The sequence below is a fragment of the Chrysochloris asiatica genome, unplaced genomic scaffold (genome assembly GCF_000296735.1).
Source record: "Chrysochloris asiatica unplaced genomic scaffold, ChrAsi1.0 scaffold00053, whole genome shotgun sequence".
Taxonomy (NCBI): Eukaryota; Metazoa; Chordata; class Mammalia; order Afrosoricida; family Chrysochloridae; genus Chrysochloris; species Chrysochloris asiatica.
Window position 1 is genome coordinate 14,244,283 of NW_006408571.1, and position 23,066 is coordinate 14,267,348.

At 48.6% G+C, this 23,066-nt stretch overlaps 1 protein-coding gene across 6 annotated transcripts in view; it reads right to left on the minus strand.

Annotated features, from left to right (window-relative positions):
- Window positions 1-3,393: 3,393 nt before the first annotated feature.
- The window catches only part of PAX5 (paired box 5), a 227,387-nt gene continuing 207,714 nt past the window's right edge, over window positions 3,394-23,066 (minus strand). For 2 of the 6 annotated variants that reach the window (XM_006863120.1, XM_006863117.1), the window contains 2 exons: window positions 8,815-8,901; window positions 3,394-3,479 (listed from right to left, as the gene is read on the minus strand). In XM_006863120.1, the coding sequence (XP_006863182.1) occupies window positions 3,403-3,479; window positions 8,815-8,901 (164 nt within the window). In that variant the 3' untranslated portion in view covers window positions 3,394-3,402. The remainder of the gene's footprint in view (window positions 3,480-8,814; window positions 8,902-23,066) is intronic. The other 4 variants (XM_006863115.1, XM_006863116.1, XM_006863118.1 and 1 more) reach the window with 2 other exon arrangements.

The window sequence follows — 23,066 nt, forward strand, 5'->3', positions numbered from 1 at the left end:
CCTCTCTTTCAGGCCAGTCTCTGGCTCCCCGTTCTTTTCTTCCTTAGTATGGGTCTGAGGCATTTCTAGGGGGCTGGGGTGTCTCTAAATCACTCACTCTCATAACAGAAGCATGATTCTGTGGAGAAGAACCGGGGCCCAGACACCTGAGAATTCGTGTCATCTCTGTCTTACCATGTGAGCCTTGAAGCTCCATTCCCCCATCTGTAAAATGAGAATGTGATCTTTGCTCCCATGGGATGGTCAAGAATTGTAAAGCACCATACAAACATCAGTTACTAAGGGCTGGCCCTAACTAAGGCGCCTGGGAAAAGGGGTGTTGGTTTTGATATGTCAATTTTTTTTCTAGGCTGAAGCTAAACTAACGGTATGAAAAAAATGCATAAAATTCACAATGTTCTCTTTAAAAAGTCAGAGCTGGGACATTGAGCTGAAGACCCTTGGAGGAATGTTTCAGGATTCCGGCCATGATGCTGGTGAAGCCCTGCACTTGTGTAATCCATTCAGCATTCTCTGGCAGCTACTCAATGGCATGGGTCCTTTGGAAGCCTCCTCACCAGCTATCAACTGTGCTGGGCAGCAGAGGAACTCTGAATTAGGGAGAGCAGGTATTTGTGTGTGTGTAACATACGTTTGTATGTGTGTGCTCTTGTGCTTCTGCCTGGCAGCCCAGGAATCCAATGGTTGTCTAATAAATACAAATCCAATCTGAGGCCCAGCAAAGCCTCAGGTGGCAAAGGCAAGGCCTGAGGGGAACTCACACAGGGGCACGAAGAGGAATAGGGGTGGGTGGAGGAGCCACGGTGATACAACATGGAGTTAGTGAGGAAGGATGGGTGTGGCTCAGGGAAGGCTGATCTCCTCCCTTTGGGCCTGAAACCACCAGGTGGAGCCAGGATCCAAAGATGTGGGAGCAATCATCCAGGGAGAGGGGTAAGCAGGGGGTAAGGAGCCAAAAGTCCTAAGTAGTAGATCCCTAACCCCACCACTTCCTGCAGAAGGGAAGGAAGGAGGAAGGAAGAGAAGGGCTAGGAAACACCTTCTCCTACCTTGCTTGGTGGCTACCTGGCAGGTGGAGGCTGCATCAGTTCATCACAGCTCCTGGAGGTGGGCTCTGGCCCCTGCATGCTCCCTAGGCCCATCCTCTGGCTTGGGTGGCTGGCTTTCTTGCCAGTTCTAACAGCCCAGGAAGCCCAATCTGGGGCAGTGCGCACAGAACCATCTCTTTCTGCCCTCACTGTCAACCTCTCACCCTATGGATGGGAGGTGGGTAGATGGTGGTGGCAGGAATCCTCAAGTGCTAGGGCCCACGTGGCCCAGGTCCCAGCCCCACCTCTGCCAGTCACTGCTTGGTAACTTCACCTTGTTGCATCTATTTCTTCTTCTGTTCCAGCAACGTGTGGGTGTGTTGGGGAACAAAGCACTTGGTAGTGGGTAGTTCTCACTACTTCACCCAGTGGGGCCTCAGTTTCCCCTAAGTGGAGTGAGACTAGGTCTTCAAGATCCTTCCTGATTCCCACCCCCTTGACTGTTTTTGTTTCTTGTTTTGAATACTGCAGGACCCAGGTGCTCACCCCCACGTGCTTGCTCACAAGTGGAGGCCAGCCCCTGGGCCTTTGTCATAGCCTCAGCTCCTGGGAGGGAAGGAGATGTCAGGTGACCCTGCTGTACCAGGGAAGACAAAGGGCAGAGAGGTGCAGTGCCTTGACCGAGGTCCCACAGTAAAGCAGAGGTACAGCCAGGACAAGACCTCCCAGGCCTGAGAATTCCAAATCTGGGTTCTCTGCCCCAACTCTCTGCCAACCTGGTGGCATGCAGACACTGGGGGCACTGCCCCGTGATACCACAAAGCCCAATGTCATTGCTATGACCCAGGCTCTTTCTCAGGTTTGGACAGGGCCTCCACCAAGCTATTCTAAGTTGACAACAGAGATTTTACAAAGAACTGAAGCCTCAGGCAAAGAGATGGTGGCTTCTGCCACTCCTACTACACACACTGGTTCCTCAGACACACTGCCCTGCCCCACTCCCAGGAGGCTTTCTCTGCCCCAAATCCTCTCATGTGGCAATTTCTGACCACCCCAGCCACAGTGAGCTTTCCAAACTTCCCTTCTGAGCTCCCGTGGCTGCCGGCCATGGCCCTGACCATCATCACCCCTTGTACCAACAGGTGGGCATCCATGTGGTAAGGGTAGGCCCCTGCCCCATCTCCACCCTCTCCACTCCCAGTTGCATGCTAAGCTTCATGAGGCTGGGGAGGGGCTTCCTCAAGAGGTGCTCAAGAAGTCTGGACTGATTGCAGGATGCTTGTGGTCCTCGGTGCAGGGGAAAGTCCTTTAAATCCAACATTGTCTACATGGCTGGGACACACTTGCCCAGAGTCCACTCTCTGGGGGCCCGGAAGGTGTGTTTCCATAAAACCTTTATTGTCCAAAATGATCTGAGTCTGGGCATGTCTCAGAGAACAGCTCAGCTCAGCAGCTCCTGGGGCTGAAGGGTCAGGAGAACCTCAGGCTACTGCTTGGTGTGGCCTGGTGATGCCTATATTCCATTGAGCACTGACATTCAGGGTCTGCAATTCACTAAACACCTGGGACGACATCCTTACTCTCCAACAGTGGCTGAGGAATGTCCAGACAGTTCCTTTCTTGAATCCTTTGATGTGGAGAGGAGATGTTGGTACTGTCCTGGGCCCCGGAAGGCAGAAGCAGGAAATCATATGAGAGGGCTCCCCAAAGTGAGTTTCTCTTGGGGAGGGGACTCCAGGGGGAGCTGGAAGCAAAGCCAGCCCATGTGGCTTCTAGGCAAGACTTGAGGGAAGTAAAGCTGAGCAGGAGTCTGGGGCTCCGGAGTGGGCATCTTAGTCTCAAGGACACTCTGAGCCCACCTAATGGGGGCACCCAGGGCACAGGGTCCTAGATGTCCTGTGATGTACCATGAACACAGGATGCATAATGGGGTGGGCAGTCTGCTCAGGTGGACCTTCAGGCCCAAAGAAAAGCAAGAAGGTATTTACAGGGGTGCTGTTGAAGTGATAAAAGCGAGTTCTCCTTCCGAGGCCTGGGGTGGGTAGAACAGTGGTGCTCTGGCAGTTGGGGGCTGGTGGGCTGCGCTGGACTATAGTTGTCTGTGGAGCAGTCTGTTGGTTCACGGAGATCCCGTTGCTGTTGGGAGGATCTCATTGGTTGACTCAGATCATGGACAAATATCCAGAAGTCCAGTAGCCCTACCACAGGACCCCAGGGTCTCTGGCAGGAAAAGGAAGGGAGGGCGTTTCAGGCGAGTGGAAGTGATAGGGACGGTCTTGTTAGGCCCCTCTGACTGTCTTCAGTCGGGGGCCGGGAGGCTATCACCCTCAATGATATGTGTCATAAGTGCTTGGCACCCGCCTGTCTCCAAGGGTCAGTGACGGTCGTAGGCAGTGGCTGCTGCTGGCGGGGCGGCTCCTCGGGCAGCTGCGCTATAATAATACGGGGAACCTAGGAAAGAGGAAGGAGTACTGAGGTTTGGTGGATGGCCACAGTCTTCCCCACCCTTTTTCCTTCCTCTGCCTCACCCTATGCAGACAACAGTCCTGGTTCACCAAGATCTCTGACCCAGTGTGTTCCCCAAATGACGAGTCTAACCATGGCCACGCTCCTGATCACAAAATATCAAGGCCTCCTCATCACCTAGAGCTGGGGCAGCAAACTCAACTCTCATGTCAAGTCCTGCCCACTTCCTGTTGTTGTAAGTGTTTACTGGAACCCAGCCATGCCCATTCATTTACATGTTACCTATGGCTGATTTCTGCTACACCAGCATAGTTGAGTCATTATGACAGAGATTGTTGTTGTTGTTATGTGCTGTGAAGTTGGTTCCGACTCATAGCGACCCTGTACAGGGTTTCCGAGGTTGTAAATCTTTATGGGAGCAGAAAGCCTCATCTTTCTCCTATGGAACAGCTGGTAGTTTCGAACTGTTGTCCCGGAGGTTCGCAGCCTGATTCGTAACCACTACGCTACCAGAGCTCCTTATGACAGAGATAGAACCTAAAATATTTACTGTCTGTCCTCTGGAAAAAATTTTACCAGGTCCTGACTTAGAAGATGAAAAATCCCTATTCATTAGCCTGTAGATGCTTGCTGGTCTAGCCCCTGCCTGCCACAACCACCTCTCCTTCCTAGACTCATACATCACATTCCTGAGAAATATCTCAGACACACGATGACACTAATAGCAACCGCCACAGGCTAAGCAAGCATGATCCTTCTAAGTACACTCCATGTATGTAATGTCAAGACAGCCTTAGTAGGTTCTATTAACCCAGTTTATCATATTCTCATGCTTTTGTCTGGGTGTGATGCTGTATGATAAGCGCAGGACTGCAAGGTCGGTTTGAACCACAAGGTTGGCAGTTCAAACTCAGCAGTTGCTCCTTGGAAACCCTATACTGGGTCACTATGGGTCAAAATCAACAGGATGGCACTTAGCAACAACATGCCTCTGTGTCTTTCCCCATAGTCTGCTTTCTGCCTGGACCGCTTTGTCTATGTCCTCATCCCCTTCTTGTATGTTAAATTTCTATGCTGCCTTCAAGTCCCAAGGTCACTGTGTCCTCTGGAAGCCCCCCTATGCTGTGTTCATCTTCCTGTGCAGCTCGTATCACAACTACTTCTTTCTGTGAGTCCTCCATCCCAAGATGAGAGCCCTGCAAAGGCAGGAGCTGGGCTCAGCTCTGCTGCACGCTCACCCCTAGAACCCAGTCTGGAGTCTGGAATATGAGACGTGCTCAACTGGGTTTGTTCTGCACAACAGTACTGATGCACATTCACATTCTCATTCGTTCATTCATTCAGCAAATTCTGAATGAGCAAAACATAGCGAAGAGCCTCTGCCCATAATGGGGCAAATGTTGGCCTGAAGGTTGGAGGAGCAGGCTTCCTAGAAGCTGTGACCCTGAGTTGGGCTTAGAAAACTGGAAGATTTGGGCATGAGGAGACTGGGGTCTACATGTAGGTGGAAGAAGAGCAGAGTGGAGACTTCTTTCCAATAGCACCTGGACAGAGTCTGTGTGAGGACCCACGTGACCAGGACTGGCTTCCACTGCCTCTGGCCTGCTTTCCTCTGCTACTCCCTCTGGGTGAGACCTCCAGGTTGCTTTTTTCAATCTGTCTTGTCTGGAAGTTCCGCTGAAATCTGTTCATATAATCTACACTGACAGAGAGGTAGGTGGTGGCTTTGCATGGGGGCAGAATGAAACCTGGGTCTCCCACCTGGAAGGTGAGCATTTTCTTACTAAATCACCCACTGACACCCCTACTATACTATCAGATAGAAATTCCTATTGTTCCCACTTTATAGATGAGGAGATGGAATCACAGAGAGATTAAGGAATTTACCCAAGGGTCATATAACTAGTATGCAATCAAGAGGGTGGGTGAGGGGAGACATACCCAACCCCTCCCTACCACTCACAAGGCAGCAATGACATGGCAGAGGTGGTAATACCTCCTGGGCTGTTCTGGAAGGCACAGACACCATCCTGTGGCTAAGTCTTCCCAGAGATGGATTTTTCTGAGACTCCTGTCACCTGCCTGCCTGGAGCACTAACTCAGAGAGGCCTGTTGACCTCCCACCGCTGGCTCCTCTGTGGGCTGGGGACAGCATCAGAACAGTCCCCATGGAGCATCTGCAGTGCCAGCCCAGACACTGTGTGAGGGCTGGACAGGGCACACAGGCAGACACAAGCCAGTGTGCTGGAAAAAAACACAATGGTTGCCCCACAAACGGTCCCAGGAAATGGAAGTGAAGTCTCCTCAGAGAGCCCCAGACTCCCCAGAATCCCCTTCCAAGTCTCCTCTGGCTCTGGCTCGGACTCACTTCTTCTCAAAGCCCAGTCTTGCCAGCCTGTCCAGTGAGAGAGCCGCTCTCAAACCCAGGCAACGCGGTGAACTCAAAAATGTTTGCATTTACCATGAGAAATGAAAACATCACCTCATAAAGCACTCTGTCTTCCTGGTGCCCATTAGACCTCCATCTGGAATAAACTTGTCCTTTCTTCTGTCATTTTTCTTCTCTGATTCACATTATCATCAATTTACTTCTTGACACAGTCATTGCCGGCTCCTACTCATTGGCTAATCCCTTTACAGTGGCCAACCACCGATGCTCTAGGCTCCCATTCTAATCCTAATTGACTATGGGCCTTTCTTCCCTCCGCCTCTGGCTCAGCCCTGGGCACTGAGGGGATGCAGAGTCACACAGCCAGCGCTGGACACCCCAAGCTGCTCCTGGGGAGGAGCACAGAGGGGAGAAGTTCTCCCCATAAACCAGCATACAATGGGTCATTTTTTTTCATTAGGTCACATTGATGATCTTCCCTTCAGCTATGTCTGTAATATGGAGGAGGGGGTGTGAGAGTGGATGTGAGGGGGGTGTGACGACATCAGCTCCCACAGGAATGAATACCAAGGAGCCTCAGAACAGGCCGGAGGGTAAAGGTCCTGAGAAGGTGCAAACAGTTAAGGGCAGAACTGCTCACCAAAAGGCAGAGGTACCTCAGTAAAAAGGTCTGGTGATCTGCTTCCACAGATCATAACCATGACAACCTCAAAGAGTGCAGTTCTACTCAGCAACACACGGGGTGGCCATGAGCTGGAATCCACTCTATGCTAACTGGTTTTGGTTGGTTGGGTAGTGCAAATGATTAACGTTCTCACTGCTAAATGCAAGGTAGGCAGTTTGAATCTACCTAGAGGCTTCACATGTAGTCTAGCTCCACCTTTTTATCCTTATCCTCTTTGGCTCCCAGCTTCCCACACAGTGAGGTTTAAACGTCACAGACTGGCATTCGTGCTGTGGTCCCATACTTCACAGACCACCTACCCCATGGCTGCCTGAGTGACTCCTCTTCCCTTCTCTGTCTCTTGAATTCCCAAGTCAATGAGGGCCACTGCCAACCTACCTATAGGTTATCTCATGCAAACAAGAAAAAGCTGTAGTGCTGTGCCAAGGTTCAGGCCTTTGTGCCATGCATGGACTGGATTCCAGTCCCTACCCAACCCATTTATAAGTCCACCGCACTACCTGGCGGCTGGGGTCACATGACTTCCTTGGGGTCATATCTCCATCAGAATCCCTTTGTGCCACATCTCCTGGGAGTTTCCCAGTTGGAGGCAGATTTTCAGGGAGGGGTCCTAGCCTAGACCTCACCTCCCACACCCCCACAACTCTCCCCTACACCCGACCCCACAACTAGAAGACCCTGGTTCAGGGCGAGCTTCTTTCCTGAGACTGACAGCTGGACCAACTCAGAATGAGACCTCTTAGGGATTTGTTTAAGGAGAAACAGTTAGGTAATGAAGAACCTGGTAAACACTTCATAGTGATTTTTACCAAAACTGAAAAAGAAGTCTGAAAGATCAGTCTATATAGATCCAGTCCCCGAGGGAGGCCATAGACAGTAAGAGACTTCTGAAAGGCTTGAAATCTCCCAGACACAAAGCCCTTGAACACTAATAGGCATTGTTTCTTACTTTATCCTCAAGGTAAGCACAACCTGCCAGAATGCTTTCGGCAGCCTAAGGCCCAAATGTGGCCAGAAAGGATGGTGTCCATATTACGTGTCTAAGGAGACTTTCTGCTCCAGTAGAGATTTACAGCCTCGGAAACCCTATGCAGGTTCTCTGTGAGTTGGAACTGACTCCACAGTACAGAGCCACCACCACCGCCACCATCCTAACAACCAAAGCCTCCTTCACAGATCTATGGACTGGCAACTTGAATTTGAAGACACTCGGTCAGTGTATTTCTGGTGAAGCCTACGCTTTTCAATTCTCAAATAATGAAGGATCCAAAGAATTAACAGCTTCTCCCTTAAGTAGGTTAGAGTCCTGATGTGGTACTGTAGGATAAGCACTGGACTGCTAACCACAAGGTTGGTGGTTCAAACCCACCAGCTACTTCTTGGAAACCCTATACAAGGTCACTATGTGTTGGAACCAACTCAACAGCACTTAACAAGAACAATAGCACTTACGTAGGACTGTTAAACCAGGCAGGCAAATCTGGGTGGTCTCAGAGGGTCCTCACTGACTGACCTTTTATGTGGAAACATGCAGCCTAGATGCCCAGAGTTGCTTCCTGCAAGCTGATTGGCTGGCTCTGTCCCTCAAGTGGTGAGTGGCTTCTGTGAGCCAGGGTCCTTGCTTCTCTCATTCCCTGGCCTTCAGCTTTAGCCTTGGCCCTTGCCGATTTCATGTGAAGTTCATTCCAACAAAACAAAAGCCTCTCTCTGGCATTTTTAGAGTCACACTGGTCTGTTTGGCCTTTGGGGTGGCCCATGTGTCTTGATGTTCTCAGATCATACTGGCCCCAGCCGTGGACCAGCTGTGTCCTGAATGTCATACTTTGGCCGGCTTTCAGCTACAAGACAGCCCATTCAAAAAGGAGCTAACTCTGATGGTGTTGATGGTAAACATCACTAATCAGTCACTGGGCCTGAGAGCCCTCATCAAGATGCCTCTCTAGGCAGCTTGAGTCCTGCCAACCAACCTAAGTGGGCCACTCTGCTACCTGCTTTAGAGAAAACTCAGTGATTTTAAGAGAAATACAAGTTACTGTTTGGCTACACTTTTCCCATCTTTCTCTTTCCCCTCAATTTCCTTTTGCTCTCTATTCTCCTTCTGTGTCGCATTCCTTTATCACCAAAAACAGCAGAGGAGAGAACACCAATGCCCCCATTATTACCCCACATCCCCTGTGTCTGGGACCAGCTACCCACCCACCTCAGTGACCAGATCTCAGATGCCCACGGCAACCACCAGTACTTACCAAGCAGCCCTGGGTTGGGAAACCTCCAGGAGTCGTTGTATGTGGAATATTGAGGGTGGCTGTAGGGGCTCCCGGAAAAGTCACTCCCTGTATGTCACGGGCAGAGAGAGAAACAGGAACCAAATGTCAAATAAAATTTAGAAAAGGTTCTGGGTCCCAGCCAGCTTAGAGCACCAGTGGCATCCACCTCTGACATGACCCATAGGGACTTTTCCTAAATAACCAAGTCCGGTCCGTATCTGTATTAGGTGGTTGTTATCATCAGTATCGTCTACATTTTCCTTCAGGGACAGGGAATGCCAGCTTCTCACATGTACAATCTGGAATGACCATGTGCCAGGTATTCCCTGGTGTTATTGTCCCCTTTTATAAGGTCTCTCCTGACTCCCCTGCCCAAGTGCAAAGCCCCATACTGCTTGGTTCTCGGTCCTGGCGGAGGCCACTCCAGGAGCTATGTGGATTGAGTTCCACTCCCTAGGGTGATCTCCAGTCTAATATGGCCTCACACTGTGGACCCAGAAGAGAAGGCTCCAGGGCCTTGAGATGAGACATAAACCCAGTCTCTTCCAGGGGATGCAGGTATTTGCTGGAATGAAGGGACAAGCAAAGGGGAGTGGTTGGGACCTTCCAGGTATTGTGGAAGGGACTGCTGTTGGCCAATCTTGACATCCTGTGTCAGGGTGGGAAGGGAGAGCCTGGTGCTACTAGAGGATGGTACATTCAGGACCAGCTGTCCCCGGAGCCAATTGTTCCCTGTGTTGCCATTTTCAGCCCCAGAAAGATCTTCTTGATCACCGACCAGGGTATGAAAAGTGGGATTCAAAGTTCTCACCCTAGTATGGCCTTGGTTCTGGGGTGCCCGGGGGGTAGGGATTACCCTGATTTATTTCTGGGTCTCCCGAGGCTTAGTGCTCATCTCTGACTCACTTCCAGGGCCCCCAAGGCTGTGTCCAGCCTAGATCCTGGAGTGGGGCATGGAAAAATGGAAGGTAGCCAGCTCTAAGTAGTTTTACAGAGCACGTGGGCTCCTCTTTGGTGACCGTGACAGGAGTTCCATAACCTCATGAGGCCACTCTCAACCCAAGCATGTCTATGTACGTGGGTTCCCTCAAAGAGTGCATATGAAGGGCCAAAGTGGGGTTCCTGGGGCTCTGTGAGGTGGGGCAGGAGCAATGAGGCAGGCCTGAGGGACCACCCTCTCCCTGGAGTCACTAGCCTCCTCCCGCTCCACACATAACTACAGGCGGGGAGTAGAAACATGCACACACACACACACACACACACACACACACACACACACTCCTCCTCAGGCCTCTCTGGGGGCCACTCCCAGCCTGACAGGCTGAGCCTTCCAATTCTCTGTTTTTTATGCCTCAGTGGTCAAGGTGTCAGGTTCCGGCGTGTGGAGAGAGAGTACAGTGACAGTGCTGAGCCTTCGTAGCCCAGTCTCAGCATATCCATCAGTGCCCTGGTACCTCCTTCTCCCCCTCCTCAGGGGCAGATCAGGGGGTGCAGAGACACAGAGCAGCCTGCAGAAGGGGACAGCCGCTCTACCTTCCCCTGCCTCCCAGGGCTCCAAGCCCCTGAGGAGCCACCCATCAGAGGTACTTCCTGACAAAGCAGGGCATCGGGCTACTGTGGCAAAGGCCACCTCTGCATCGACATTTACATCATTGTTGTCTACCTGACCCAACTCTAAGATCACCTCTTCCAGGAAGCTCCCCTGGTCTTTGGTGCACACATGTACAAGTTTCAAGTCTACTCAAAAATCCCAGTGCCATCGAGGAAATCGCAACTCGTAGCAACCGTATAGGACAGAGCAGAACAGCCCCATAGCGGTTCCAAGGTTGTCAATCTTTGTGGGATCAGATTTTCACATGTTTCTCCCTCAGAATGGCTGGTGGGTTTGAGCCTCTGACTTTCTAATTAGCATCCGAGCGCTTAACTGCTGCATCACCAGGACTCCTTCAAGTCTATTCAGGGGGAGTTAACAGATTAATTATACATGTTTGCTCATCCTCCACTCCAGCAGGCTTTGGCCCTTAGAAGCCTGCAGTGATCCGCCAGCTCCTCCCCCTCTTTCAGAGCCTAAGTCAGACCATTCCCCCCATGCCTCAGCACCCTGGAAGGACACTGCTCCATGCCTCTTCCTCTGGGAAACCCCTACTGTCCCTCTTCAGGAGACTCAGCCTCTCTCAGTCCCCTAGTGCTGGATTTGTCCCTCAGGGCACTGACCTGATCTCACCTGCCTGGGTGTGTCCTCTTGACTCCTAGCTTAGTGTCTCATCCACAGCAGACAGAAAGAAGGTGCTCCTGAAATCACTGGCCATGCACCCGGAGGGCCGCAGTGCTCTCCCTCACCTTCTTCCAGGCTTTGCTGGAGCACCATCATCCCTGTGAGAGCTTCCCTGACCATCACATTTAAACAGGAAACTCCCTCTACCCAACCCAGTTTTCCTGCTTTCTTTTTCTCCATAGAATTTATCACAATCCAGCAGACCTTGTTTATCATGTTTGCCTCCACAAGGCTGTCAGTGCGTGGGGTAGGGAGTTTTGTTAGTCTGGTTCATTTCTCGGTCTCAACATCCAACACATCACCTAGCATCTAGCAGGTGCAACTATTTGTTGAACGGATGAACGAAATCATGGGAACTACTAAATCAATCAGGGACACACTACCAGAACAGACCTCCCTACCTCAGATGATAGTTCCCCATTATGACTACCAAAAGCCACAGGTCTACTGAGCACCTACTATGCACCTAGATTCAAACCAGCTTATCTGACCCCATTATCCAAGTTCCACCCACCATCCTATCCTGTCCTTCAGTAGGGGAAATGACCCCACAAGGAGCCACTCTACTTGGTAGGCTAAGAGTGGTGCTATGGTGGTGTCCTCAGTGCAAGGCCCCTGTTCTATGAGAGGTTAGTAGAGCAATGCACTCTGGGTAAGGGGAGGCGGACCTAGGAGCTGGTCCAGCCACCAACTGGGGGGACTCTGAGGTGGTGGCTGACTATCTGAAGTGTCAGATGGGAAGCTGGCTGAAAGTAGGAACCCTCACTCCATATGATGTGGGCAGGCCAGGTCCTGACTCACTAAGGACACTTACCTTCTAACAGACTTGGCCTGGCCCAGTGAAGAAGCAATAGATGCCAGCCCACGTGCTATACCATCAGACCCCGTGGACCCTCAGTCAATTTGATATAAAGGCTGGAGCAAGGGCTCCGGAGCCCAACTGCCTGGATTCAAATTGTGAGGCTGTCTCTCCCTATCTCTATGACCTCCTGCAGGTCACTCAACCACTCTGGACCTCAGTTTCTTCCTCTATAATGTAAGGGAGTCATAGGGTTGTTGTGAAGACTGAATGAAATAATACACAGAGGCCATAATGACAATGACCCTACATTGGTCACCAGGCCCTCCTTAGCATCCAGGATCTCATTTCACACTCTCAGCAACAACTGTCCACATTTTACACATGAGGAAACAGAGCCTCTTGCTTCCCACCCAGGACCCTCCTGTCCCACTGTCTCTGGACTTCTGTTTCTCTATTTGTCAAAGGAAAAATCAGACCAAGTGGTCAATAGGGGCCTGTCCTGCCAGCTGAACCCATATGTTACCCCTCAGCAGCCACAATGCTCTTAGCAAGGAGGGAAGACCTCTTCTCAGTGCTCTGTAGGTCCCACCTTATCCTAGCCGTCTTTGGCCTACGGGCGGCAAACCTTTATTTTATTCCTCTTGCTTGAATTCACTACTGTCATTATATCTGAGGAGCATTCACTTTCTTTCCCTCAAAACTCACAGCAGCAGCTCTGAGAACTGTGGTTCATCCTGGAAGGTGATCTGGATGAAGCATGGAGCAAAACTTTCTGGGATGGAGAGGAGCATTTGAGCTGGGCCTTGGAGGATGAGTAGGAGTCCAGCATGCATAAGGGAGGTCAGGTATTGCAGCACAAGCAGAGGGCTGGAGATGGGACTGTTCAGAGTGTGAGCAGGTCTTTAATAAGGCCATAGCAGAGACCAATAGAGTAGGGGATAATCAGGAAAGTTATGCTAGGAGCCAGCTAAGGCTTCAGAGCAGGAGTGCCAGAACCCAGGGGACGGATGTTGCTGGTGTTGTTAGGTGTCATCGAGTCAGTACTGACTCATAGCGACCCTACGCACAACAGAAAGAAACATTGCCTGATTCTGGGCCAACCTCACAACTGTTGGCACACTTGAGCCCAATGATGCTGCCACTTTGCCAATCCATCTCGCTGGGGGTCTTCCTCTTTTTCTCTGACCCTCCACCTTACCAAACATGATATCTTTCTGGGGACAGATAGAAGGAAGCAAGTCTGCAGCCAGGGAACCAGCTGCAATAGCCTAAGCAGGAGGGGGTGAGAGCCTGGGAGACATCACAGCTACAACTTCCACAGACACAAAGCGATGTTTCTCATGTGAAGGGACCATATTCTAAGGACAGAAAATGGAAGTCCCTGTTCTGTCTCATTGTTGGGGTTTGCAGAAGTATAGCCAGCAAGCCCCTAACAAAGACCACAGAGTAAACACCTTTCCAAGTGGCTTTGCTCAGCACAATGAACAAAACTCAAAGTCATAAAAAATACTGGGATTATTGGCTGGATAGAAACTTGTAGAACCCCTGAGACTATGGCCTTCCACCATCCTTCAGGTCTGGAACTAAACTCACCCCCATGACTCAATTTTCAGTCAAACTACAGCTAGGTCTATAAAGGGAACAATATCATTAGTGTGGTATGTACATCTTAGAATAATCAACCATTTGAGATCAATGTTGTTGTTGTTGTTGTTGTTAAGTGCCGTCGAGTCAGTTCCGACCCATAGCGACCCTGTACAGGGTTTCCGAGGGTGTAAATCTTTACGGGAGTAGAAAGCCTCATCTTTCTCCCGCGGAGCAGCTGGTAGTTTCGAACCGCTGACCTTAAGGTTCGCAGCCCGATTTGAGATCAATAGGGTAGCATTTATCCAAGGACTAATTTCAGAAGGTTCGCAAAGAAGGAGGAATGGAAATAAGAACCACCGGGAAGAAGAGGGGTGGGTGATGTTACATTGTGGGGGATGCAATCAATGATATGAAACAAAATGTGTATGAGTTGTTGAATGGAAAACTGATCTGCTCTGTAAACCTTCACCAAATTCACAAAAAACTAATAAGAAGAAGGGTTAGAGAAGGTGAATGAAAGGAAAAGGAAAACATACATAGAAGGAGGTGGGATGAGTGATGTTCCATTGTGAGGATTGCAATTAATGACATAAAACAAAAAATGTGTGAATTTTTGAATGGAAAATGATTTGCTCTACAAACCTTCACCCAATTCACAATAAAAATGTAAAAGGAAAGAAAACTTTTGATGATGCTTAAACAGAGCCCCAGCTCTTGCCCACTGGTACCATTCAATAAACAGTGAGGCCTCCGTCAAGATGGAACTTAGCACTTGTCTGGAGTTGGTCATGTATGAGCCCCAAAGAACTCTACCAATGACAAATTACATGCCATCACCTTCTCCATCCTGGTTTAGCATCCTAGATTGCAAAGTCAGTTTGAACTGCAAGGTTGGTGGTTCAAGCTCACCAGTCACTCCTTGGAAACCCTCTAGAGGGTCACTGTAGGTCAGAACCGACTCGACGGCACTTAACAACAGGGGAGGGAGGGAGTCCTGGTGTGGCGCTGTGGGTTAATGCGCCAGATTGCAAAGCCATTTGAACTGCAAGGTCGGCTGTTCAAGCTCACCAGTTGCTCCTCGGAAACCCTATACAGGGTCGCTATGGGTCGGAACTGAGTCAACTGTTCTTCACAAAAACAAGGGGAGGGAGACCTTAAGTAACAAATAAAAACACAAGTATAGTGTATGGTGGTGGTGGGTCACCAAGTCTGTTTCAATGCATCATGATCCTATATCGGGTTTCCGAGGCTGTACATCTTTACGGGAGCAGAAAGTCTCATCTTTCTCCCATGGAGTGACTGGTAGATTCAAACTGCTGACCTTGCGGTTAGCAGTCCAGCTCGTAACCCACGACGTTACCAGGGCTCCTTCTAGTGTATGGTAAGTACTGTAAAGGGACAATCCCACATGTTCTGGATGAATGGGATAGAGGGACTTCAGATGGGAAAGATGAGGAAGCACTGACCAAGTTAAGAGGAAACTGGTACTAGCTGCCATTGAGTGTATTCCAACTCATAGTGACCCCATACATGTCAAAGTAGAACTGTGCTACACAGGGCTTAAGGGGCTGATTTTTTAGCAGTGAGCCACCAGGTCTTTCTTTTAAGGCGCTTCTGGGTGGATTTGACCTCCATCCTTTTAGTTAGCATCCAAGCACATTAACCACTTGCACCACATGCGGACTTCATTATTATGTATACTCACAGATTATTAGTACTGGAATGAACTTTACCGATCATTTCCCACAGTGTCACACAGCCAGGCAGGAACAAAGCCATGCTTGGGCTCATATTTCCAGGTCCCAGAGCTTCCACTGTCCCAAAGAACATCCTCCAGTATGTTTGAAAATTGTCATATAAACAGCAAAGTTTATAATGAACACCAATGTAGCTGCCATCTAATTCTACCATCGGTATTTTCTTCTACTTGCTTATCATGTATCTATCTTTTCCTCTATCTTTGCATCCATCTTTTAATACCTTTCAAAATAAATTGGGAATATTGACACAGTTTCCCCTGAGTACTTCAGCATCCATAATATTAACTAAAGTTCAATGTTTATTTATAAGTTTTTTTCTCTTGGTGCAAATTTTATACTTCATGAACTGCCTAAATGTGAAACTTAAACCACGATGAAGCTATAACATATTACCATCATTCCCAGAAAGTTCTCTCATGCCAGGGAAGTGAATGTTTTGACCAGCTGAGAATCTAGTTGTCTGGGGATCCGACCCACTCATTCTCCATAAACATAGAGTTCTGAGATTCAGCACTGACAACCCAAACCCCGATTGCTGAAAGAGTCCACTAAAAAGAACAAAGCGAGAGGAATGTACGTTCTTTCCTCAAAGATTCAGATTAAGCAGAGGCTTAAGCAATTTAGGATAAATCGTGGGTTTTTCCAAAGCAGCATTTCTTCCAAATACAGAAGCACCAACTGTAAAATGAAGTGGCTAGAACACAGGGTTGACAGGGATGGGCAATTTAGACATTGGCTACTCAAAATGGGGGCACTACAAAGGCACGAAGTGACTGGCTTACAAGCTTTCAAGAGAGAGCCTAGTTTCAGAGGGTGTGGAGGAAGGTAGAATCTCCAATGAGTCGTTTTCAACCTGTCTGGATGGGGCTGGTGAAAGGAGTTGGGGATAAGACTCTTGTGGTTCAATAGTGAGTAATTGCTATCAGGACTGATTGTGAGTGTTGCAAAAGTAAAGGTAGATGATTTGCAACAAAAGGAGGGGAGTGGTTGACCTTGCAGTCCAGGAGCTGAGGTCCCTGGGACCATTAAGGGAAAAGAATGGAATGTGGGACCCTATCCAGAGAAACAGTGACGCCAGAGATGGAGGCAGAGATGATGACGTGGAGAGATGGAGCAGCTGGGGACCCTGGACTCAAGGAGGGAGAGAGGCTGTGTGCTGATGGCCAGGGGTGGGGGCTTGCAGGGTGTGTCCTTTGATTGTTTAAATTATTGTATATCCCTGACTGCTTCGGTGTACATCCAAAAAAACCACCACCAACAACAACAGAGGGAATGGAAGCAAATGCTGTTGAATGATGATACATGGAGGGGCTTGTAATCATTACAATGAAACGAAATATGATAGGATGAGTATAAAACTTTACACTCAGAGAGGGAGAGGGACTGTGTGCTGAAGACCCGGGGAGGTGTGGAGGGTAGGCTTGCAGGGTATACCCTTTGATTGGTTGATGATGCATGGAGGGGATTGTAACCATGGCAATGATACGATATACAATAGAATGAATGTAAAAATAATGTTCTCCCATGTAAACTATCACCCAATTCACAATAAAAACTTTTTAAAAAATGCACTTAACACAGTTGTCCTGCAGATTTCAGGGGCAGAAAATTTGCCAGACTCACAGGCATTTACAGTTTCACTAAAAGCTCAGAGATGGCAAGAAAGTCAAACTTTCCTAAACTTCTCAGCAGTGACAGGTAAACGGGCTCAGTGTAGCTCTTAATTAACCCAAAACGACACCTGCCAGATGATGGGGATTTGCAGAGCGTGCTGGGGGCCGACCCCGTCTGCAGATGGTGGGCTCCCGCCTCCGCTCAAGACCTTTGCCGGCTATAATTAACATACAGAAAGTCTTTCAAAGTGACTTCAAAGCCAAGTTCCATTTCTGAAGGATTCAAACTGGGCTTGGAGGAAGGAGAGATTTGAAAGAGGCTGTGAGATTTCTCCAGTACTTCCAGTGGCTTTGTAGAAATGCCTGACAGTGCGGAGAGTCAGATGTCGGCTGGTACCCAGCGTCATTGTGCAAAGGTGTCTATGGTGAGAGAACTTCAGCCCTCCCCATAGATGTAACCAACCTTCAAATATATACATTCTGTGCATTCTGGAGCTCTGACAAAGCCTCTGTGGGTGGCCTTGAGTAAATCACTTCTTACCAAGCCTCAATTTTCTTACCTGTAAAAGGGGTCTGTATGGGAGGGATCTAAATAAATGACTTCAAAAAGCATTCACCTCTCAGATTCCCCTCCCTTCCCCAGCCTGGCCCTTTCAGAGGCCAAAGCCTCTCACCCACCCCTCTCTCCAGAGCAAGATCTTCCTGGGCTCTCAACAGGGAGACGAAAACCCAAGCTCAAGAAAGGTCAGCGCTGTCAACCTGGACAACCCAGCATGCAGGGCATTGATCCATTCCTGGAAAAACCTCTTCTCCCACCAACTCAGGGCAGCTACAGAGGCCTTCAGAAAAACAAGAAAGAGAAAAACCGAGAGAGAGGGCGAGAATACAGGTGTGAATGCAGAATGGGTCTCATTTCAGTTTCTCCCAGAGACCCTCACAGCTGGTCAACAGCTGTGGGCTAGCCCAGGGTGGAGACCGGGGCTGAACCCTGGCTCTGCCTCTGGTCAGCTGTGAGGCAAGTTAGATGATGTTACTGGGCCTCTGTTTTGTCCTCTGAAAAGGACTCATGCCCTGAAATCTGTAACTGCAGAAACCTACATGCAAGGACCCTTCAGGGAACACCAAGAAAACAAACCCACTGATGGATGACAGTACCCTACCATACACCAGACTGTCCAGCAAAAACTGGGACCCTCAGGCCACACATGGCCAGTAGAAACATATTGATGACAAGCAGGCATGTGGTCTGGCTGGTGACCACGTTGGTCACCGATAAGGGAAAGAGGGAGAAAAAACAGCAACGAAGTTGGGATCTAAGTCCGACCACATTCAATAGACTCCTGTGAACCCAGGAGGAGACCTGGATGGCCAGCAGTTACAGCAAGACCCAGGGACTTCTGGGCCCAGAGGCAGTGACATGGCCACAGAGGACTAGAGCAGAGAATGAAGCATCCAGTTGATACAAAGTGAAGGGAGATGCACAAGAACACACATATTTGAAGATAAGTGCCCACTTGACCTGGCTTTGATGGCTGGATAATTAGAACTCAACTAGAAGAAGAAAGAAGGCAGGGGGAGAGTAATCTGCTACAATTTGATGAACTTTACCTGTACGTATGAACGTGGTTGGTTGGTGGTTATGTGCCGTGGAGTCGGTTCTGACTCATAGCAACCCTGTACAGGGTTTCCAAGGCTGTAAACCTTTACAGGAGCAGAAAGCCTCATCTTTCTCCTGCGGAACGGCTGGTAGTTTCGAACTGCTGACTTTGAGGTTCGCAGCCCAATTCTTAACCACTACGCTAAAGGGAACAAATCTTTACAGCAAGGATCACTCCCACCCCCTTGGTACACAGGGTTGACAGGGATGGGCTACTTAGACATTGGTTACCCAAAATGGTGGGTAGGTGGGGGGGCAGCTATAAAGGCAAAAAGTGACTGGCTTACAAGCTTTCAAGAGGGAGCCTAGTTCCAGATGGGCAGTGGTAGGTAGAACCTCCACTGAATAATTTCCAATCTGTTGGGACCGGACTGGCGAAAGGAAATGGGGATAAGATTCTTGTGGTACAATAGTGAATATTTGCCATCAGGACTGACTGTGAGGGTCAGAAATGTAGAGATAGATGTTTTTTGACAAAAGGAGGGGAGTGATTGATTTTGCAGCCCAGGAGCAGAGGTCCCTAGGACCATTAAGTGAGAAGAGCGGACGGAGAGCATGATCCTACCCAGAGAGGCAGTGATGCCAGGCATGGAGACAGACATGATGATGTGGACAGATGGAGTGGCTGGGGACACTGCACTCAGGGAGGGAGTGGGGCTGTGTGCTGACAGCCACTGGGGTGGGGTGGGGCAGGCCTGTGGGGTATATCCTTTGGTTATTTGATGATACATGGAGGGGATTGTAATCATTGCAATGAAATGAAATACGATCGGATGAATGTAAAACTGATGTTCTCCCACGTAAACCCACATAATTCACAATAAAAACTTAAAAAAAAAAATCATCCTCTTAACTTTACCTTTAGCAACAGATACTGCTACTTTATTGGGGTTTGTTTTGTTTTTTTCCTTTGAAGTGACAGGCTATGTTCAAAATAAACACAGAAAAATTCTGAATAATAATAATAAAAAGAAACATATTGATGGGTTATCCAGCATTTTATTAGCAAGCATGTCATTAGCCACAGAACAAGCAGTTTAGAACAATTGTCCTGTATCCGGGGGCTGACTTCCAGTCTGTCTGGAAGCTGCCTGGCTCCAATACGCAATTCAGTTTGAGACTCTGGTTCTGCTATGGCAAATTTCAAGCAGTTCTGGTCCAATTTTTTTTTTCAAGTATTTATTGTGAATTGAGTAATAGTTTACATGGGAGAACATTGAATTTACACTCATTGTTTCATTGCAATGCTTATAATCCCCTCTGTGCATCATCATTCAACAGTATTTGCTTCTATTCCCTCTGATTTTTCATTTTGTTTTGCTTTTTTCTTGGCAGGGGGGAATGTACACAAAAATACTCAGGAATATATAATAATTTAAACAACCAAAGGGCACATTCTGCAAGCCTGCCTCATGACTGCCAGCACTCAGTCTTTCTCTTTCCATGAGTCTAGTATCCCACGCTGCTCTCTCTCTCCATGTCTTCATCTCTGCTTCCATCTCTGGTGTCACTGCTTCTTTGGATAAGGTCCCACAATTCCCTCATGCTCTCTCCCTTGATAGTCCTAGGGTCCTCTGTTCCTGGACTATAAGATTAACTACTCCCCCCTTTTTGTTACAAAACTTCTACCTTTACAGTTGTGGCAGTTGCAATTAGTCATGATAACAATTACTCACTATTGAATCATAAGATCTTATCCTCATCTCTTTTCATCAGACCCATCTAGACAAGATGAAAACTATTCAGTAGGGATTCTACCTTTAAACTAAACTCCCTCTTGAAAACTTGTAAGCCAATCACTTTGTGCCTTTATTGCCCCCTCATTTTAGGTAGCCAGCGTCTACGTTGCCTGTTCCTATCAACCCTGAATACAGAGGGGACAGAATTTATACTTGATATAAAGACTCCTTCCCTCTCAGTTGGTATTTTGAGCTATTACATCTGTAAGTATAGGTCAAGTTCATCAAATTGTAGCAATTTACCCTTGTTTCCTTTATCAAAACTTGTTTTGTTGTGTGTTGTTGTTTTTTTTTATCTTCCTCTAGTAGAGTTCTGATCATCAAGCCATCGAGGCTAGGTCAAATGGGTACTATCTACAAGTTTGAGCATTCTTGTACACCTCCCCTCACTTCATATCAGCTGGAGGCTTCACTCTCAGCTCTAGCCCTCTGTGGCTATGTCCTTGTCCCTGGACTCAGGAGTCCCCAAGTCTCACTACACTTCGGACCAACCAGCCCTTCCTCTTCTCTCTCTCATCTCCAGGTCAACAGAAGTCATGGACCGTGGTTGAACTCAGCCCATTTCTTCATTGCTGCCTTTCCCCCTCTTCCACTCACCAGCAGACCAACATGTTCGCCAGTAAGCTTACATGTCTGCTCATGTGCTCCCTTTAATCTGGTCCAATTTTAATCCACTTTTCTGCTGGGGATTGAAGCCATGGAATGGCATTCATTGCAAAGAGCTGTCCCATCCTCACTCCCCGTCTAAATAAACATAGACAAGACAGGTTGCAAATGACTCCCTGAAGCTTCACTGGGTGCAACATAGCACCTGATTTGTGGTATGAGTACAGGGAAAGGGAGCTTCCAGTTTTGGGGGCTCTGCAATGCCCATATCTGGAAGTGCTCATGGCTAGCAGACCAAGGACCGAACTGAAGGAATGCCCAGAAGCATTATGGTGACTTTCTAGGCTCTTCAGGGTCCAGTTCTCACTGAACTTCTCAGCCACACACCATGACCAGGGACTTCTCTACTTCCGGTTTCTGGCATGTGCTCCAGGGCACCCATCTTTATGCTTTAGTCTCGATGTTTCCTGCATCTGAGATACCACCCTCCTTCCTCTTCTCCTGCCCAATCACCCAACTCTTCAAGACTCAGTTCAAACATGCCCTCCTCCAGGAAGCCTTTTTGGAATCATCGTTTGGCTGAGACCTATCTCCTATCCTCCCCTGAGTCCCCCACCTTGATCCACCCTACTTATGGCCCGGAGCACTTTCTACCTAGATTCAAGGTGATCTGCACCCCTCTCTTACTTCTCCTGCTGTTGATTCTGTGACTGCTCTTCAAGGACAGGAGCTCAGGCTGGTCATCCATGACTGACAGGTGATCCATAGCCCACTGCCCAACAGATGGTCATAAGCAGCAAGTGCCTTTCAAAGTCAGAACAGAAACATGTCACGAAGTCCATGCTAGGCCTTGAAGCTGGACTGATGAGCCAACAAGCAGAGTGGAAGATCATAATAAAAAGTAAGATCTTTTACAAGATGCAGGGAGACAGAGGCAGAAGAGAGAAAGAAGCAGGCATTGCTTGCTGAAGGGGCCATGGGGCTGGTCTTGTGGGTGGAAAGAAACACAGAGGCTCTCCTCAGGGACTTAGCCTCCACCCACTGGGCCACATAGTGACAACTCTAAGGTTGCTTCACTCTCAAAGAGCACAGGTGTAAAAAAAGAAGGAAGGGGCAAAAACTACTGACAGCTACAGCTCAGGAAAAAGCCCATGAATTTCATGGGCTGATGCCTGGTTGGGAAGATGCCTCTTCTTTGCACCTATCTGATCATCAGAAGATGCTGAGACTCTTAAAATGTTGCCAGAAGCCTTCATGCCTATGACCTCAACCACTAGGTCCCAGATTCCACCAAGTTCAGTTGGACCAACATTGACTTGTAACACCAAGAATGTACAATTCACAGATCTGTAATGGATGTCTGATAAACACACTAGGTCCTTGTGTACCCTGCCTCAGCTGGATTCATACATGCCAACAAGTCATAACATACCTCCCGTAGTTTCAAACAGAGGGGCATCAGAGTTGGAACAAATGATTTTAAAGGTAGTGCATGGTAGTTACATTTCCCCAAAATGTCTAAGCTTCCTCACTGCCCACACGGAAGTTGGGGGAAATAATATTCCTTCTGACTCAGGGATGACATTTTACTTTGTGACTCACATACTGGCAATGGGCTTTATTCTGGTAAATCTATGAGATTCAGCACCCCCAGTGGCCCCCACTCCATGCAGAGCTCTGTGCTAGGCCTCCCAAAAACAATCAGGGAATTCCTTGCATTGGAGAGGATTCTAAGACCCAGATTGAGCCATTCAGGTACCAGCAAAGGGTGAGGCAGATTAGTAAGTAGAACAGAAGGTGAAATTCATTCTGGTCAGTGTATCTAGGAAGACTTCCTATAGGAAGTGGCTGTGCTCTAGGCCTCAAAGGACATTCAAGCATCATCATTTGATGGGTAGCTGAAATCTCTCCCCATCGGGCTGCAAACCACAAGGTCAGCAGTTCAAAACTAGCAACTGTTCTGCAAGAGAAAGATGAGGCATTCTGATTCCGTAAAGATTTACAGCCTCGGAAACCCTGTACAGTGTTGGAAACCCTGTACAGTGAGGGAGCAGAAAGCCTCACTTTTCTCCCATGGAACCACTGGTAGTTTTGTACTGCTGACCCTGAAGTCAGCACCCAGTAGCTAACTAAAATACCAACAGTTTGAACCCACTAGTTGTTCTACAGGAGAAAGATTGGTGGTTCGCTTC